At 53.9% G+C, this 19,307-nt stretch overlaps 1 protein-coding gene across 2 annotated transcripts in view; it reads right to left on the bottom strand.

The window, feature by feature from the left end:
- The window catches only part of SAMD4A (sterile alpha motif domain containing 4A), a 71,683-nt gene that overhangs the window by 20,779 nt on the left and 31,597 nt on the right, over nucleotides 1–19,307 (bottom strand). For both annotated transcript variants that reach the window (XM_032189001.1, XM_032189002.1), the window contains exon 2: nucleotides 7,159–7,677. In XM_032189001.1, the coding sequence (XP_032044892.1) occupies nucleotides 7,159–7,677 (519 nt within the window). The remainder of the gene's footprint in view (nucleotides 1–7,158; nucleotides 7,678–19,307) is intronic.

Raw genomic sequence — 19,307 nt, 5'->3', positions numbered from 1 at the left:
ACGTCTGATGGCTCCGGAGAGGGCTCTGCTCTGCTCTGCTCTGCGTGCAGGAATTGGGCTGAGCATTATTCACTCCTTCGCCTCGCAGCAGGAGCTGGGCCCCGGGATGCTCGGCGCGACCCGCCCCTGCGTGCCGCGGGCTGGGCGTGCACGCAGCCCCAGCTGCCGGCTGGAAATGCAGCTCGCTGCTGCTCCCCCAGCCCGTGTCTCTCATTTCTGGAGGAGAGCCCGGCTACATCCCGCCGAGGAGCAGCAGCCCGGAGCTGCTGTTGAGGTTTTTGCGCGGGGTTTTCCCCAGCCCATCCGTCCGGGCTTGGATGTGCGGCACGAAGCCGGAGCGGGGAAGCGGCGCTGGGGTGGAGGAACGCTGCAGCGGGCTCTGCCCGGAGCCAGGGTGAACGAAACGCCCCTGATCTCCAGGCCAAGAAACGTGGTTTCTCTTCTACATTTACAGGCAAACCACAGAAAAACAGCATTCGCCCCTGGGGAATCCCGGCCTGTTAATAACGACGCTGCTGTGCTGATCCGAGCCTTGCTCGTTAGCCCACAACTCACTGATTTCTGCTAGGGGCTCCCGGGGGAAATCCCTCCCCTGCTCGCTCCTCAAGCTGGATAAAGCGTGGTGTGACACCAAAGTTCTCCTTTCTGCTGTCCCCAAACTCCAAGAGATCCCAAATCTGCTCTGCAGCCTGGCTCTGTCACCCCTTGGAGGCACCGAGGAGGTCGCGGGGGTGCTGCTGCCCTGTGCTGGGTGCTGTAGGGTCCCCAGGCTGAGAATCATCAAGAGCAGGAGCTGCTCTGCACATCACCCTGCAGATGGAGAACGCCTTCCTTCCACTAAATCACTTCTGGAGACCAAGCTGGAAGAGATAAGTCAGCAACGTGCCTCTGTGTAGCCATACGCAACCTGTAGGGTACGAAAAGAGGGACCCCGAGGCAGCGGAGTGGAAGGGGTGGAGGAATCACCCTCTAGAAATGCCCCAGGACCTGTGCCCTAAAGGATCCGCCCTGCAAAGGATCCAGCAAGCCTAAAAGAGTCATTAAAAACACAGGACAATGTGTGCTTTATGTGATTTATATCACACCTGAAACAGACGTTTTTCATCTGAAAAGGACAGGACTGGTGGCTTCGCTGTCCCAAGCTTTGCCATGCTCCCCAGCCAGCCCCAGCAGCAACAGGGCAGTCATCACCACACACTTTTTCCCTAATTTTCCCCAACTTTTCCCCATTATTGCCCCAAAATGACCCAACTCAGCTTTCTACCCCCCCCTGCAAACGGAGAGCTGGTGTGTGCCGCAGATCCGCCCTGCGAATATCCTCCGAAACATCCCCGATTCCTCAGGCACCGAAACATCCCCAATTCCTCAGGCAGGGAAATATTCCCAGCTCCTCAGGCACCGAAACATTCCCAAATCCTCAGGCATTTCCTCAGCAGCCAGGGCAGGCTGCAGCTACAAGCAAACAGCGAGCACCCAGCCTCCGGGAGGATTGCGTAACGAATGGGAACAGCAAATTTGAGGGGAGAAAAAAAAAAAAAAAAAAGGCTCAGAGCTTCGAGGCTGCCAAAAATGAGCCATTGATTACAGCGCATTTGAGCCATTTGCATTCAGAGAGCTTTGCTTTGGAGCCGAGATGGAAACAGAGTCTTAATATAGCTGGAGAGAAAATATCCTCCTTGCACTCTCCTAACTGCACTTTGATAGGAAGCAGCCACAGAGCAGATGGTGCCTATATATAATCACTAGACCTATTATCCCAGCCTCTTTTAGTAATTTGAAGGATGTGATAACCACAAGGAGAACGGCAAATATTCCCCCTCCTTCCCTCCCTTCCCCCCGCTACGAAAAACACCCAAAAAAAGGAGCAGGAAGCTGTAATTATGGCAACGATTAAAAGAATTTCCAAATGAAGTAAATAACTATTTTGCACGCCGCTCCTTCAAGCCAGAAGTCAGAAGTTAATTAAATAGCAGCGTGTTACTGAGTCGGGATCACGCGGCGAGTCCCAGCCGCAGCACTGCCGTCGGGAGGAACTGGATTCACTCCGGATTAACACAAACCAGAGCCTCCCCCTCCCCGCTTCCAGCACGCGTGTGCACGCACCGCTGCTCTCCTGCAGTCCTCTGTAGCTGCTCTTTGCTGGCAGGGGGGAGGAGGGCTGATCCTTCTCTTTTTATTTATGGGATCGGAGAGTTTTGGGGTTTCAAGAGGTGAGTGATGGGGATGTGATGCTCTCTAGGACTTCCTACCACATGGGGATGCTCAGGAAAGCATCACAAAACTGATTGCTGTGATCTCGTGAGGGAAGGATGGGGAAACGGGGTGTCTGCAGGCTGCCGTGGAGGGGCAAAAAAGGTTTTTTTTGGGGGAATGTGCATGCCTTGGCCAGCACGGACCCCTCCTGCATGGGTCCAACAATCCCAGCTGGCTACAGGGGCTGGAAAGCAGGGGTGGGAAGAGCCAAGCCTACCTGTGGGCAGCTGGAGGGATTATTCCTCAGGTGCTTTAAGGGCCCAAGGCAGTAGCTGAGGTGCTGGGGAGCATCCCTGGGTATGGGGCCGGCGGCCGTGGCTCCTGGTGGTGTCGCCGACTGCAAATTGGGACCAAGGGTGCTGTGGGGCACCAGGAAAAGCAAATCCTCCCTCGGGGGAGAGACAAGCTCATGTGCAGGGAGTAACCACAGCTTACTGCCGCCTGTCCCAGCGTCCAGCAGGCACCAGAGCGGCTGGTAAAATACACCCAGGTCTGCGAGGGTCCATCCGTCATGAAAACCTCTGGGTCGAACGCCACGAGGAACAGCCGAGGGGGCTGCAAGAATTACCGGGGACGTCTGACTTCACTCAGCGAGCATCAATCAGCCCTGCTGGCGTTTTCTGTGCTGCTCCGGGGTCAGAAGCGTGATTCACTGGCGACGGGACCGCAGGATAACGCACGAAAGCACTGCTGGATCCCACCCAGCCCCCCCAGAGCCCACCCCTGGGGCTGCGGCGGTGCCAGGGCTGGGTGGCCCCGCTTGGATACCATAAAAGAGCAGCAGCAGATCCTTCCCGGCCTTGCTGCCACCCCAAAAGGCCGCGGCTCTTGCTCTCCAGAGCTCCATCACTCTTGATCTACAGAATTAGTGGGATATCGAAGCCAAGAGACCTTGGCAAAGCGAGTTTGTGCAACACTGGAGGGCATGAGCACCAGCGAGACCACAGCTCAAAGGCTCGAGTGCAACAAAGGCCAAGGAGCTTTACTCAGCCCATCACCAAAAAAGAGGAAAAAAACAACCAGCAGAGCCAGGCAAAGGTTTTACAGCCTCCACATGTGCCGGGACACCCCGATGCTGCTGGGGTAAGGGATGAAGATGACGGTGTGCTTAGGGCACCACCCTATTAATGTCAGAAAGGTGCTGGCTCGGCGTTGGGCCCCACCATCAGGTTCATCTGCTCTCACACTACAGAGTCCAGAATTGGGGTGAATAAAGGCAAAATCCAGCAAGCACCACCACTCACAGGCACGCCAGCACACAGCTCAGCAGCTGCAGACCCACCTGTCCAGAAGCAGCTGGGATTGCCCCTCCTCTGAGGAACAGCAACATGCCGCTGTGGGATCTGTGTGTGGGATCTCCACGGGGCCTTGAAGTGCCCTGGCCCTACACCACGGGTGAGAACCCAGCAAAAACCCACCTTAAATCACCAGAAGAAGCAACGCCGTTATCCCAGCTCGTATCCTGGGAGCAGAGGAGAGGAAAGCAGGGGGTTAAGCTTCCCCTCCACGAAGGAGACCAGGCGTGCAGCCAGATCACCCCCAGGTGGAACCAATTACACGGGGAGAGAGAAGGGGTCCGAGCCGCCGGGCTGCAGCCTCCACCGCAGCCCCTTCGTCACAGATCTTTGAGCAAAGAGCCAAAGGCTCCAACTGCTCTTATTAAACCACGTTTTTAAGAAAATGCTGCAAGTGAAGACGTTCTGCAAGCCGGGCGTTTGGTAGCTGCTGCCTGTACTGGACACGGCACCGGGGCTCTCTGCTTCACCCGTCCCATTGAACCCGGGGCAGTTTTGCCTTTCTGCCTGCTTTCTGCCTGCTCATACCTTGGCTAACAATCAGATGCCACCAGAGAAAGCTAGAAACGAACTGCAAGCCTGAGCAGCCAGCAGAGAAAGCCGGAGCTGCTTGCACGAACCAGGGTCTACGTTGAGCCAAAGAGATGCAGACAAGGACAGCGCAGGGCGAATTCTCATGTGAACGTCAGCGACCCACACTGAAACCCAAATTTAAGCCCTTCACCATAATATTCTTCCATGTGATTGTGCCACCACGCCAGGCACAAGCACCTCGGCCAAGATCAGCACGCGGCTCCCCTGGGAAGGGCTTTGCCCCTGGAACCTGCTGCTGGGTGAAGCCCCTGCCCAGATCAACACCTCCAGGTGAGAGGAGAGCTCAAAAATAACAGCAAGGAAACCTAAACAAACAGCGAGGGCTTGAGGGCTTTGCTCCGGAATAAAGGATTTGTGGACACGTTGAGCGACTCAAGGGGCTGGGACAAAGGCTGCCCAGCCGTGTTTGTTTTTTGGCATCTATTTGTGGACTTACTGCGCTCGCGTCCAAGCAAATATTGCGTTAGGGAAGCTCCCGACCTAGCACACGGAGCGTGGTCTCTGGCTGTTGTCTGAGCATGCTGCCACCAAGTACATCAGCAGGAGCTGCAAGCCATGGAAGATGTTGGCGTCGGCAATTTTGGGTGCTGTGGGGCTCAGCCTCTGGTACAAAACACTTGGTTGGGGAACGCTACCTGGAGGAGGCTGCTGCTGCTAACCCTCTGCAAAATGCAGCCTGTTTCGCCCACCAGATGTGTGTTTTTGTCTATTTTTGTCCGTGCACTGGAATAAAAATCCGAGCTGAAGCCAACCTGACGCATTACTGGGGTTCTGAGGAACCACGGGGCGGTTTGTGCAAGCTACAGCTGAACGTCTGGACGGGGCTGAGGATGAGTGCACAAACCTGCTCAGCCTTAGAAATTGGTGTTTAGAGAAGGTCCCCTGAGTGTGGGCTGTATAAATCCCCCAGCTGCATCAGAGGGATGTGCTGGTGCCATGGGAAGTGGCTGCTGTGGGACCGGGACCACGCAGGAGATGCTGTGCCAGGGACTCACGGTTGGGATCACTGGGGCAAAGGGCCATGGCCATCCGAAAAAGGACTGGGGTAATAGTAGGGCTGAGAGATTTTTGAGAGGTGTCCTTTAAGACCCGGTGCTTCTTGCGGAGCTTCAGCCACCATCAATGATTAACCTGCTGCACCTGGTGCGAGGCCCGTTTAGTCGCAGGCCCTTTTCCCGCAGGCCCCGTTTGGCGTCATTCGGGCCTTTCCCCTCTTAGGTAAACACCCCAAACCTCACTGACATCTCGGCTCTCGTCCTGTTGCGGAGCTGGTGTCAGCACAGCTCAATCCCAGCTCCTCAGCAGGGCTGGGAAGTCACCTTCACCCATCATCATCCTCGTCCCTGGATTACGCTCGGTCCTCCCTGCTTTTTGCTCACGACGCGAGGACCCAAATCCCTTCTGAATCCACCTGATCTAATCCTTTCCTGGGGTGGAGAAGCCTCTGAACCATCAGGCATGCAAAAGCTGTGAGGTGGGACCCCCCAGAAAAGCCACCAGGAGGTCATTTTTCAAACCAAACCTCGCACCTGCCAGCCACATGCTGTCCAACTTTGCTCCAAAGCCACCCCTGCTGCTTGACACATCCTGACCTACGCAGGGCCAGGAGGGGTGCACAGGAATGTTGTTCAGAGCCTGTGGAGAAGCTCAGACATCTCTGCTAAATCGCTGAGTGACAAGGATGAGATCAGAGAGGCGGGGATGGGGCCGCTACGGCCATAAACCCAGAGCCGCATCTCGTATCATCGTCGATTTGAAACGCCACCTAAAAAAAGCACTTATTACAGGAAAGGAAAAAAAAACAACCAGAAGCCTTAAGTGAGCGTTTTAAAGCTTCCAGCTATTCAATTGTGGCTTTCCACATGCTGATAGAAAAGCCAGCGCCCTTGCCACAAGGAGCCTCTCCTCCCCGAAGTGCTTTCTGCATCCCTTATGGCATCGCCAGGGATAATGTTGTCCCAAGGACAGGTGGAAAGGGCGGGTTGAGAAGGCTGCACTAAAATGGGGGTAAAAAGCACGTTTTGGAGGAATGAAGCTTCCCAAGGCCCAGCACAGCCCATCAGGAGTGACCCAGAGATGTGTTATGAGAGCCGAGGGAGGTCTTTGGGCATTGGCCGTGTCTCCTCAGGACGCAACAGCCTCCACTCAAATCCTCCACAGAGAGCACGGGTGGGCAGAGGGGCTCTCGAGCCTCATTAGGAGGCCACGCTGCTCCTCCTCTCCCCAGGACAACTTGCAGGCACCAACAGCTGCTTTAAAAAGTCCTGGCTGCACCACATCTCCATGCACAATAAGCAGTAAAGCTCCAACAGCAGCACCCTGCAGCATCGCCGAGTGTCCAAGCCTTGGGCTGGGCTCGGCACCATCCAAAGCCTGGCACTCCCCAAAACCTGGCAGGGCCAGAGGAAGGGGAAGAGCTTCCCAACTCTCCACCTCCTGGAAAATGTGGAGGAGTGTGCGTTTACACCCCCCGATCGCCATCAGCTTTGCACCTCTACGCACTGCAGATTAGGGGGAGATGTTTTCAGATACACCCTGAAGACCCCAGATCCCAGCCCCTCTTCCCAGAACGATGCCTGTGCTTTGGGGCCCCAGTCCCGTTCCCTCCAGGGAGGCTCTCATGTCCCCAGATCACTTCTGGAAGCGAAGCATTAGCTCCCCGCTCGCTTTGGGAACTTTTGGAAAGTGAGCTGCAAACCTAGCTGGAGCTGCATGAAACAAAAGGGGCCGCCTTCCATAACGCGCGTTTTTTGCTCTTACAGCTTCTTGGCTGTTTTTCCCTCCTCTCCGGCTGCCAATTCTTTGAAAATCCCACAGGATTAGAGAAAAAAAAAAAAAAAAAAAGGCAGGCAGGAAATAAAAGTTAAAAAAAAAAGCAGGTAGGGGGAAAAAAAAAATAAAGGGGAGTTTTCTATGGCCCGGATGAAACTAGCCCCTTTGCTAAACACGGCAAAGAAATGTTTTCTAGCGGGACGGGGGGGACCAGCTCCCCAGCAGCGCTGCCGTCGGTACTTACTCGTGCTTGTGCTAGTGCCGATGGTGTTGATGGTGGTGGGGACGGAGGAGGAGGAGTAGAGGGGCAGATGGCCGTTCTCGCACGCCAGGTTTTTGTCCTGCCAGCTGGAAGCGCTGACGCTTATGCCCGAGTCTCGAGAGTTTTGCCATCCGTTGAGTTTATCGTCGGAGTTCTGTCTTTGGTGATAGTAGTGCGTCTGCCCGTAGTCCACCGAGTCCGACCGGCCCCGGCTCTGGCCGCCGAAGCTCCCCGACGTGCGGTCCTCCAGGTGGTTGAGCCACATGGCGAGGGCGCTCCTGTCCTCCAGCGAGGTGGCGGGGTGTATCAAGGCGTAGGACAGCAGCTGCCGGCTCTCCTCGATGTGTTGGTTGTGTTCGATCGAGTGGGCCAGGATTTTAGGCAAGAGTTTCATGTATTCGACTTTTGCTTCGATGTTTCCGGGCTTCAGTAAAGGCAGGTGGGTTAACAATAGGGAAATCACTTTATCCTTGGATTCCTGTTGCCATTGGTTAATGATTCCTGTTGAAGGAATTAATAAAAAAAAAAAAAAAAAAAAGAGAGAGAATTGAGAAATCAGCAAACAGATCTAATAAATAAATAAATAGACTCAAGCGGGGTAAATACACAACAAAGGGATCCCTGCACGCTTGATGCCACTGCACGAACGTCTCCTAGGCTCCGCCAAACATGCCTCTCCCAGGCAGGAGGTCTCTGCTCTCCGACAACCAAGCTCAAGGCAAAGTGTGCCAAATTCAGCCCTGAGAGCTACCGGGCACTTCTGAAATTCCCTGGCCATACCTGCCTCCGTGGCCACGCAGCTCTGCTGCTGCTCAGTGAAGTCGTCTTATTGTTAATCCAAGTTATAATTCGTCTCGATCCCAGCATCGCTGCAGACTACGCAAAATATTATGCCAAACCCTTTCATTGGTAAGCTTTACCTTTTAAAAGCACTGGTTAGGAAATAGAAAAGGAGCTGGCACGGGCAAGAGCCCTAACAGAAAGCAGGCGTCCCGCAGGGGCATCGGGAGAGGGACAGCAGCCGAAGCAAGGCGCTGGTCCGCTCACTGGCCCGGCGTGACGACCTGCCCCCGAGGAATTCAGGGAAGGGCTCAGTTGTAGCAACCGCAGAGCTGTTGCTGGTCTGTGAGCTCACGGCAGAGAGGAGAGGCTTTAGAAGACAAGCAGAAACAAATGCAGGATCTAGCTTTAAAAATATGCAAAGGGGGAAGCCAGGGAATTACAAACTGGTCACTTAACTCGAACTCGTGGAAAACTGATGGAACAAATAATGAAACAAGCTATTTGTAAGTACTCAGAAGATAACAAGATGATAAGTGACTGCTGACACAGATTTGTCAAGAACAATTTAATTTCCCTCTGCGACAGAGTAACTGGCCTGTGAATAGCTGGAGGAGCAGTAAGCGTCATATATCTTGATATTCATTAGACACTGCTGCACATGGCTTCCTCGCCAGCAAACCAGAGAAACACGCTCAGACGAAACTACTGTAATGTGGGCACACAACTCATCAGAAAACCATATGGGAAGAGTCGTTACTGGTGATTCATCGTCAGACGGGGAGGATGCGCTGAGCAAGGAGTCCTGTCCCGGGTGTGACACTACCCGGCGTTTTGTTGGTGATATGGGTGATGTGATAAATGCATTCAGCGGCGCGGGTATCGCACTGGGAGAAATGAAAACACTCCAGTAAACTAGATTAGAAGTCAAATAATCTTGAGACCCGGAGGCAATGAAGAAAAAAAGAGCAGCACTACGTAGGGTGCATACTTGTGCGTGCAGGTGGGAAGGAACCGCTGCGCTGCAGCAGCCGGAGAACAGGCCCATGGGGAAGAGCCCGGGGTTGGGAAGTGTCACAGAGTGAACATCAGTCAAAATGCCACGTTGTGCACAAAAAATGCAACAGCCAGGCTGTCATTTGACGGAGGTGTGGGAGATGGACGCAGACAAGCTGCTCTCCGTGTCTCCTGAGGATGCCAGCTATAGGTTTGAATTGCAGCACGGGAGAATGCGGTCAGACAAGAAAATACTTCCTATGGGGATGGGGACACCCAGGGAGAGATCGCCTAAGGATATTGTAAAATCTCCACCCTGAGGTCTTTCTGGACAGTTTATAAAATAACAGCCCGGGACAGCTCAGGATCTCCCTCGAAGGCCCTGCCGACCCTTGCCAGCCACCGGTCAGCCCGTCTCACGCAGCCCACCAAAGCCCTCTGCGGAGCCCTTTTCTGTCCCTGTAGCAGGTCATGCCTGAGGGTGCCTCTGAAAAATTATTTCCTTCTGTTTCCTTTAAGCGCCCTGACCCCAAATTTTACCAAGTGAAGTGCTGAGTTCATGCTAAAAAAAAAAAACACCACAGAAACGCAGACTTTCCTCTGCGCGTTCCCTGTCTCTGCCAGACATCTCCTACCCGTACTGTAGAGGAAGCTGCCCTAAATCTTTGACTATGTATTTCTGAGGTAACCGAACCCCCTCCCATGAAATGAAGCTCTGGATGTTCACCTGTAGGTTCTCTCCTGGGAAATCCCAAGCACAGCAGCAGCAGCTAACCCTACACTCCCAACACCCGTTCACACCACGACCCTAAAAAGGGCCGCCGCTTCGCATTTGGCCACCACAGCCGGGGCCAAACCCTGCAGGCCGGCCCCGCAATGGCACTCTCTCCACTTCACGTTCCCGTTTTGAGGCGTGCAACTGTTTTAATAGCAAGCCACTAGATGGCTTGCTGGAAACGCCGGTGGCTCCCGCTGGAACTTTCTGTGGCGGTCGCCGTGTATTTCTCCACAGCCCCGGCCTCCTCCCGGCCTCTCGCCAGCCCGGTAGGGAAGGGACCATGGTGTTTGTGGCAGGACAGAAACATCAGAGCTTTGTGCCTGCGGAGATGCTGTGGATTCACACCCTGTTTGCTGTTGTTTTAGTGTCTCGTAACTGGATTTGGAAAAATGAGCTTGAACTAAGCGAGCTTGTGAAGAACACAGAGGTGTAGTAGGACTCTGGCTCCTCTCTGCTATGGGAACGCCACACACACAGTTTATGAGGCAATACAAAGAGAATTGTATCTTGGGTCTTAACTCACCATCCTGAGCTCAGCCTGCTTGCCACCCACTGGGGGACCCACACACAACCCCCCTGCCCTGAGCTGGCCACCGAGTGTGGGGTATTTTGACAAGATTGCCCTCAAAACACCTTAGTGCAGCTCCACTGTTTCACAGAGTAACTAAAAACACAAAAAGGCCAGGAAAGCAGCCTCAGTGCTGAAGACCCTTTGCTTTTGGAAATGCCTGTGTGGGATGCAGCATCTCAGGCCTTCCACAGGACTCACTGTCACCTCCCTGCCACCCCTGCCTGCCACCACGCACCCACTGATGGGGGTCCCACAGAGGGACAAGGCTGCAGGCAGAGAAGCATCACCCAACACCTTCAGGCATCTTTGCAGTGGGGAGGGTCCCATCCCTGCTTTCCCCTCCGCCCTTGCTGGTGGGAATTTGGGATAACTTCCTCTGCGAGAGCAGCCTGTGCAGCTTTTCTCCGCCTGAAGCACTCGGTCTTGGCCGCAGACCAGTCTCATTACTATTACTCGTTGCTCTCGCTATTTTTCCCATCGGTTCCAGAGTGTGCATAAGTCCACACGAGTCTGAAGCATTATTTTACAAAGCTGACGAAGGCAGATTTGTGCTGCAAGGACAACAGGATGACTGCAAACAGCAGCGGCTGCAGCTCAACACGAGCCCCTTCCCACCACCCCTCCTGTGACCACCTCCAAGCCCCCACTGCTAGCACCAGGAAACCAAACACGGGCAACGACACGATGCCTTTTATCACCTCCTGTAGACGAAGGCAATTGCTTGGCCAGGTTGCTCCATTTTTAAGAGCAACTGGTTGTGCACAACACCTTCTGCCCATGCTATGTGCTTTTCAGACCTGCGGCAGGGTGAGTCCCTGGTGCAAGAAACCCGGCTTGTTTTTTCCCATCCTCCTGCAGAAGGATTTCAGGTCTCTCCTACCATCCCCACATTTCTCACCGCTGTCAGGTCAACTTGGCAGCCCTTTTAGGCAGGCACTGCCGGCCCCTGGCATGGCACAGCCCGCAGGATTCTGCAGAAGCATGGATTAGCTGAGAAATACAAAAATCACTAAAAAAAGGCATGCAACGCACTGCTAAGGGAAGTCAGTGCATAGGAACTATGGATGTAGCAAAACCTGCAGGAAAAGCAGAGCCCGGTGCAACTCCTTGAAGAGGAGGAGGAGGATGGGGGGGATGAAGGTGGCCCTAATCGGGCTCCTCTTCCCTGCACAGGGTCTGAGTCTGAAGCCACCACTGGAGAGACCCCAGACAGTGGCAGAACCACTGCCTGGGAAACTTGCTTTGGACTTCAGAGAGATACAGGGGGTTTAATAACAACCCCCAAAAGATGGAGAGCTTATCCAAAAGCCCGCTGTGGACGAGGGGTGGGCGTCTTTCCCGGCCCCGGCAGGAGCCGTGCTCCTTTTCAGCCAGCAGCAGGATGTGCACAATTAAACAAAAATGAAAAATAATTAGATCCGAAAGAGGTTTGGCTCTCTCCGAGACAGGGCGGAAGGTCAGGCGTAATCCTATCTGCCAGAAATCAGGGGATCTGGAGAGGGCAGCGCCGGGTGGGCAGCTGGGGCTGCCTCTGCGGGGGGCAGAGGGGCTGGCGACCCCCAAAACCTCCCCCCCTAACACAGCGTTGCCTGCTGCAGCTCCCTGCCTGTTGTCACACATGCCCAGACCCTGTAATGCCTCTCCCTTCACTGCTAAAATCAGCCCCCCACGGTCGGATGGGGCTAAGACGCATCCCAGCCTCTGGCTCCCACGGTCCCTGCACACTACCTGCGGTGTTCACGGGGTCGCAGGTGTGGACACTAATGAGGTAAGAGCCTCATTAGTTCCTCTGGTTGCTGCTTCAAGGATGCCTGATGCTGTCACAAAAAAAAAAAAAAAAAACAACCCAAAAAAAACCACACCACCTTTTGCTGCACTACGGGATGGCAGGGCTGTGACTATTTGCAGCAGCCCGATGAATCTGAGCATAGGGGAAACCCCAAAGTTAAAAAACGCGAACCACATATGGCGGTATGTGAAACCACACCAGGTGGTTTGTGAAACCGCCCTCTAATTTATCACTACTTAGCCAACGTGATATCTTTGCCATATAGCACAGCCCGTGCACGAGGAGGGTGCCGGCGAATAACCACAGCACCCGACGGCGCTGGGACCTCCTCCCCTGGCTGAAGCTTGTGCTGCCCTACAGTGACAGCAGGACACGGGTGCTGTGATGTTTCCTGCCACGCTGTCCCTAAGAAAAGTGACTTCTGGCTTGAGCAAGAGGTGACGTTTGTCCACCTATTAAGCATTCATTGAATTCCCCTTTCACAACCCCGCTTATCATCACTTCTGGATGCACGCAAGCTGCTAATGCCCTCAGCATCCCGTGGCGGGGGATTCCAGGCTTTCCTTTACTCTGAACCTGTCTCCTGCTGGATGACTCAGTTATTTCAGCCTCAAGGAGGCCCGGGGAGCTCCCGGAGCCATTAAAGACGTGCAGGGAAGACACAGGAGCAGTCTGAAGAGGGTAAAGCCAGTCTGGGTGGACAGACACACGGACACGCACGGTGCAGGGGCCTGCATTTGGAAACCTCGAGGTGTGTAAACACCTATTTTTTATTTTTTTTTCTCTGGTTTTGATTTTTGCACACAGATCTCTCTGGCTCCTGCTGCGAAAACAGAGACACCTGCACAGAGGGACGGGCGAGCGGAGCTGCCAGTGCACGCACGGGGACGCTTTTGTCTCATTAGGCGAGGTGTCTCCAAGGAACAAAGGAGAGGCACGGTATCTCTCAAGTGCTTAAAATTAAAAGCAAAACACCACCACCCTCACCAAGATAAACCCTTTCATTCTGAAAGCAGAGCAGAGAGAGCTGCGGCAGAAACTGGGTTACCCCATTGTCATATCGGAGGTAGCACGTTTCACAAGGGAAGCAGACAAATAAGTCAGCTGGGGCTTTGACAAGGCGGGTGATATGAGTGATGTGTGATTTATCAGCCAGACAACAGCCCATAATGAGTAACAAGGACGACAATTAAAGACTGGAAGTGTTTTAAAAACTGCCCAAGGATTTTCAGAGTGACAAAGAGTATGTTTAAATAGCAGGCTCGGTATCATCGCTCCACAATGGTAAGTCAGTGCATTCAAGGGCTCCAGTCGTCAGCAAACTGCTCTTAAATTACTGTTTTATGATACCCTTGTTTTCAGTTTAACAACATTTTCCATAAAAAGTTCTCAAAAGCGCATTCAGATAATTTGTTCAAGCAAGAAATGACTAAGAGGTAGCTGCGTGTACCTGAAGGGCACTGACTAAGCAGATACCTCTGCACAACGGCGCTCCCCGATGTACCCAAGGAGAACAAAAAAAACAGAGTTTGTACCAAAAATTGAGGCTGGGATCCCTGATCTTGCAAGGGATGGACTACACCAAGTGGTGAGCCCTAAGAAGAAATTCCCTCTGTGTTTATGCCACTGCAACAACCTCACACGAGCCCGAAGTCGGCCAGCCTGGTGCAGGCGATGGTTATTTTGGGATGTGCAGGAAGGGTAAAAATGCCCGTGAAGGGGAGCCCTTCCTCGGCGGCGCTCCCAGAAGAGCTGCCCATTGTTTGTGGCTTCCTGAATTGCCGATGCGGCACCGGCACCGGTGCGGGGCAGAGCTCAGCTGAGGCACCCACCCGCTCTTCTCTGCGTACAAATTAGCACTTGGACTCCTGCTTCATGAAGCTCAGGGCAAAAGGGATCAAGAAACCTCACCCTGTCTATTGTCACAGCCCTACAACCTCTGCTTGGCCAAAAAGTCATCCCCCAGGGACGTGCCACCAACCGAGGGACAATCCCCATCCCTACGCTTACTGGCTGTTTGTTCCCAACCACTTTAGTCTGCCTTGATTTCCAGTGGGATTTAGGTGATTTAAGCTTGAATTTATCTGGTTTTAGCTTCGGGATAAATTGCAGGCTGGTTTAAGGAGAGCTCTGATGTCCTGCATCTTCTCAAGCAGTGGCACTCGGGAATCTGCCCTCCTCTGGTCTCCTTCCACTCCTGTTTCTGATAACGTCACTAGAAGCTAAATGTTGTGTCCCTGGAAGGTTGTGGCTCTGTGTTTGTTAATCCCGAGCCCCTTACAACACTTCTGCTGCCTCCTGTCATCTCCAGTCAGATATTACTCAGCTGGGTGGAAATCCGAGTGGTGCGGGGTGACCGTACCCAGCCCCACGCAGCACATTTCGGGGCAAAGTTACACCAAAAGAGCAACAAATTACCACATTTCAGACCAAATTCTGTCCGATCAAGGACTTGGCAGGACTTATGGGTCCGCAAGGTGGTCTGAGCCCACGCCATCCACCCCACGGGTCTCCTCCTCCCGCTGGGGACGCGGTGCCCGCGCTCTGACCTGAGGGTGCAGCGTGCTTCCAGAGGCAGGGATTTCAATTACTGTTTGCGGTAATTAGCACCTGCACGCAGAACCGCTCGCAGCACTTTGTTTGGGTGAATTTACATCATTCTCTCCCTAAATCACTCCCAAGCAAAAGAGCAACGTTCAGGCAAACAGAGCGAGAACCCTGCTGGAAACCTTCTCTGTACCCCATCCAGAACACATCAATACCCCCGCCGCCGAAAACTGGCAGCCTTCCCCTCCACGAGAGGCCAATAATAAGCATTTCAGCATGTGCCTTTTCTTTATGGCAACCGACGCTAATTAAAAAAAAAAAAACCTATCTCGACGACAAAGATTTTTGCAGCCTTGCCAATGGCAGCAGACAGATGCAAGCTGTGAGCGTGGCTATTGCGGGAGCGCTGGGGGAGCCCAATCCTGCTCCTCTTCTCACCAAAACTGATGCAAAACCGTGGCTAGGACAGGTGAGACGACACCGGTTCCCCCTGCTGGGTTCCAAGGGGTTGAATTTATGCCTGCTCAGCAGCAGGACCTCATCCTGTACGCCTGAAGCACGTGGGAGAGGTGCCAGGCAGCGCTCGAGCCTGCTGGAGCCAGCTCCGCACCCCGGGGACTGCTCATCCTAAGGGGTGATGGGGAACTCGGCAGGAAAAAAAGCCAAGGAAACCTCCCAGCTTGCTTTCTGCTCCCTCTCCTTCCCATGAAGGTCTTGGGAAGACATTTAGGAAGCAGCAGCCGTGATCTTTTCCCCTAACAAGTGGTGGGTAGGAGCTGGGGAAAGGCAGGAGGTCTTAAAATGAGGATGGGACACCAGGAGGGTTTGTGCTCTGCTCTCCACAGCCATCTGGAGATCCCCTCCTGGAGAACCCACCCCATCACCTACAGACCCAGGGGTCCCACGTCACCCCAGGGCAGGGTCTGACACAGAGGGAGCCGGCCACAGGGGTGAGGTGGACGGGGAGAAGCATCGCGGAGCTGGCTGCTGCTTCTCCAGAGCACTTGGCTTTTGAAAAAGAGCCAAGTTCTCGCAATTCTCCTTTGGAAGCCAGGCTACGGCGCTGGTGACCATATGACACGCAGCTTGTGACAAAAAAAAAAAACACAACACAACAGCAGCAACGGCAGCAAAACAAAGAGCAAGAGGACGAGACACGAGCCCTGCTCGGCTCTTTGCCCTTTTGAAGGCAGCTCGCCCCGGGCACCACCTTCAGCTGTGCAGCACTGGCAGCTCCAGAGGGCTCTCCAAAACTTCTCCACAGCCCCGTCCAGAGTCCATTTTGTCACGTATGGTCCCCTCGTTGGGGCAAAGAGATCGGTGCAAAGGATGCTCCAGTGTCTCGAGCTCTGGTGGCACTCCTTGATCTCACAGCAGCTTAGGGACAACGTCACCAAAAGGTGACACCGAGGCACCGCGGTGACCTCCAAAACTCCCCAACCCCGTTAGATCTCCTCGTCCTGCCACCCCCCGCAGCCCAGTAAAGCCCCGACCACACCAGCGGGCACGGAGCAGGGCAGGGAGCTCAGCGCTCCCCGTGCAAGTTGTAAGCTCAGAAGGGAGCAAAACGCCGATTATTTTCCTCAGAAGCAGAATGAACTGGGAGGTCCCTGCACAAAAACATCCTTTAATTCGTGCGGAGCTGCAAGGACAGAAAAGCCTGGCTCTATTGTGCTGCAGAACGAGTAAAAGGGGGAAAAAAATCGCTTTTTTTTTTTCACACTATTTTCCCCCTACACCCGGCGAGCTTGCCAGAGCTCCAGTTATTGTGAGGCCGTTCGTACGCACCCAGAGGCAGTGTATTTTTAGCGCTGGAGAATCGCATGGCACAATCATTAAGTGTGCTTCTGCAGACGGCAACGAGAGCGGGGATTTTTCCTTTTCTAAACCCGCTGCAGCCACTACAGCTTGCAGCCCAAAGCAGATTTCCAGGAAATTCAGGAGCGGGAGTCTTTTTCCATGACATATTTAACAGCGAGCAGAAGCACGCTCTGTTTTCATACCATGCACCGGGTGGGAAGTTTTATGGGTTTGTTTTCTCGCCCCTACCCGCTGCACGCTTTTGCTGGGGAGCGGAGTACCGAGCATTACCATAACACTCCCTAGCAACCTGCCTTTTAATTCGGTGCAGAGCTTTGCGAGGCTGAGAGCATCTCACGGAGTCACAGCAAAGCTGATCTGCTGGGGAACTTCAGCAAAAGCCCCACGGGTGCCACGGGGACCTGCACAACGCCGGTGCACGATGGCATCGAGGTGAGGTTCATGCACGGAGGACACCTGGGGAGGACGACTTCGTGTCCCCAAATTCAGCAGCACGGCCTCGTCGAGCGATGACTCCACGGAGGGAAGCGGTGCCAACGGGTGTGCAACAGGGCCGCCGGGTGGAAATCCCACAAGTTCTGCCCGAGTTTGGGCAGAAAAACGTGGGAAAAGGGATCGGTGTCAGAAACGGGAGCCCGGAGCCAGCTGAGGGACGAGAGCTAAGGGGGCAGAAACCACACCACAACTGCCTCGGGGCTGGCTGCTGCTCGTGGGTCGGAGGAGGAGGAGAGGAAGGGAATGGGAATCCATCGCATCCTGCGCATGCGGCACGGAGACAGAAATACCGAGCCGGCCGTCCCTCCCTCAGGACAAAGATATCCCCGCGAGGGCTCGGGCCAGATGCCTTTTGCTGGCTGCTGGGCAAAGTTTCACAGGCAGAGGCAGCCTGGCCCGCGGCGGTCCCCATCTCCTCTGGGACCCGGGAGCTCAGCAGCAGCAAAATGTCACCGTTTTGGGGGCTTTTGGGGAGCTGGGGTAGGGGTGGGAGGTGGGCTCGGTGCCTGCTCCCCCTTGCCTTGGGGTGGCATCGCTGGAGTGGCGCCGCGCGCCCTCCGATCCACATTTTGAGGGGAATTCCCCAGGGCGCAGGAAGGCACCGAACAGCACCAAAACGTGTGATTTCTGCAGCTTTCCTGCGAGCCTCATCCGTCAAAAAGCCCAGCTCCTCCCCGCTTTCGCTGCTGATTACAGGCACGAGCACACGCGCTGAGGAAATACTCCTCTGACTCCTGAATCTCAATCGGGAAAAAGCCTTTTAGCCAAAGCTCGATTGAAATGCAGAGAGGTTTCTTCAAAAGGCTAAAAAAAAAAAAAAAAAATCATCTGATTGTCATAACTGTGTTGCCTAACATGGATAAAGGATTTAGGAGGGGGAAAAAAATAATACTAAAAATAAGTTATGAAGGGTATGCAAGGTATTGATATACAGCACATGGTTGAAACTGTTAATCATTGAACAGATTCCAGTATAAAAATAAAGAGACTGAAGCTGCACATAATGGAGGAGTTGCTCTATTTATAAACTTCCCTGTGCAAAGGGCAGGCGAGGGCCGGGGCGAGCAGGCAGGGAAGGCAGAGGGCCGCTGCTACCGAGCCTATATTTTGAGGGAAAATAAACAGATTCTTCTTTTTTTTTTTTTTTTTTTCTTTTTTTTTTTTTTCTTTCAGCATTGTCAACAAAAGCGAAGCGAGTTGTACAAGCGACTGCGTGCTGCGGCCGTGTGACCAGCAGCATTTGCAGCTCCTGCATGTGACAGCTCTCCCGATTTAGCCAGCAACTGACTCCCTCTGACCTGTAATAACACCACTCCCAAATTAGAGCCCTCAATTTGACTTGGCTTCGGTCCTTCCCTGGGAGCAACATAAAGCATCCTTTTTCTGCCTCCCCCCGCCTCGAGCATTCATAATCCCGGCCTTTCGCACTGCCAGCTCGAAGCCCGGCTCGAGTCACTTTTAGCCTTTTCCTCCTTTTTTTTTTTTTTTTATATTTTTTTTTTTTTGTGCGGGGGCGAAGGGAGCGAGGGGCAGCGGCAGGGCCCGGTGGAAAAACACCAAGAGACAAAAACCAAAAAATCAGCCGAAAAATTCCAAGTTGGTGACATTCAGCTGGAAAAGCTCGGTGACTCACATGCAAATAAAACCTGCCGAGATTTCACTGCTGCATGACGCAGGCCGCTGGCTTCGACATTAAAAAAAAAAAAAGAAAAAAAAAGGCCGGGATGAAATCATCCGCAATTAAATCCCAGCTTGGAAGGCTGCAAAAGCAGCCGCATCAGCGCGGCTCCCCGGGCTTAATAGGAAACACAAAGGAAGGAAGCTCAGCGGAGTGGGAACATCCCCGTTTTCCCCTCCTTCCCACCGGCACCTCGCGCCGTCCGTCATCCCCAGCCGTCCGCATCGCAACGCCGGCGCTCGGCTGCCAGCTTTTAATGGGCTTTCCTGGAACACTGGCTCCGAAGGAAAAGCCAGAGAAATGTGGCTACGTAGGAAGGCAACCCCCCGCTCGGCAGCGGCTTCTGCCCGAGGTTCCTGCCCCTCTCCTTGCTGCGCAGCGCGGCGATCCCGTGGAATTAATGGGATCGTTACCCAGGCCCTGCCAACATCATCCCATGCACGAGGAGGGCGAGAGGGATGTAAATTTTAGCTTTCGGGTGTTTTCTTGCACTGCAGCAGAGCTTTGAAATGAATTTTGCTTTTTGCACACCTCCTGCCACGGGGTGCTCCGGGAGTGGGGCGCATGGGGCTGTGCACCCCGAGCCCTCTGCGGGGCTGCACCACGAACCAGCTAAAAATAACAGTGGGAACAGCGGGCAATAAACCCCAAAAGGTCATTTTAGCCTAGGTCGGGC

Source organism: Aythya fuligula, chromosome 5 (assembly GCF_009819795.1).
Source record: "Aythya fuligula isolate bAytFul2 chromosome 5, bAytFul2.pri, whole genome shotgun sequence".
NCBI classification, from domain to species: Eukaryota; Metazoa; Chordata; class Aves; order Anseriformes; family Anatidae; genus Aythya; species Aythya fuligula.
The sequence above is the reverse complement of the archived record's forward strand: the minus strand, read 5'-3'. Positions and strand labels throughout refer to the sequence as shown.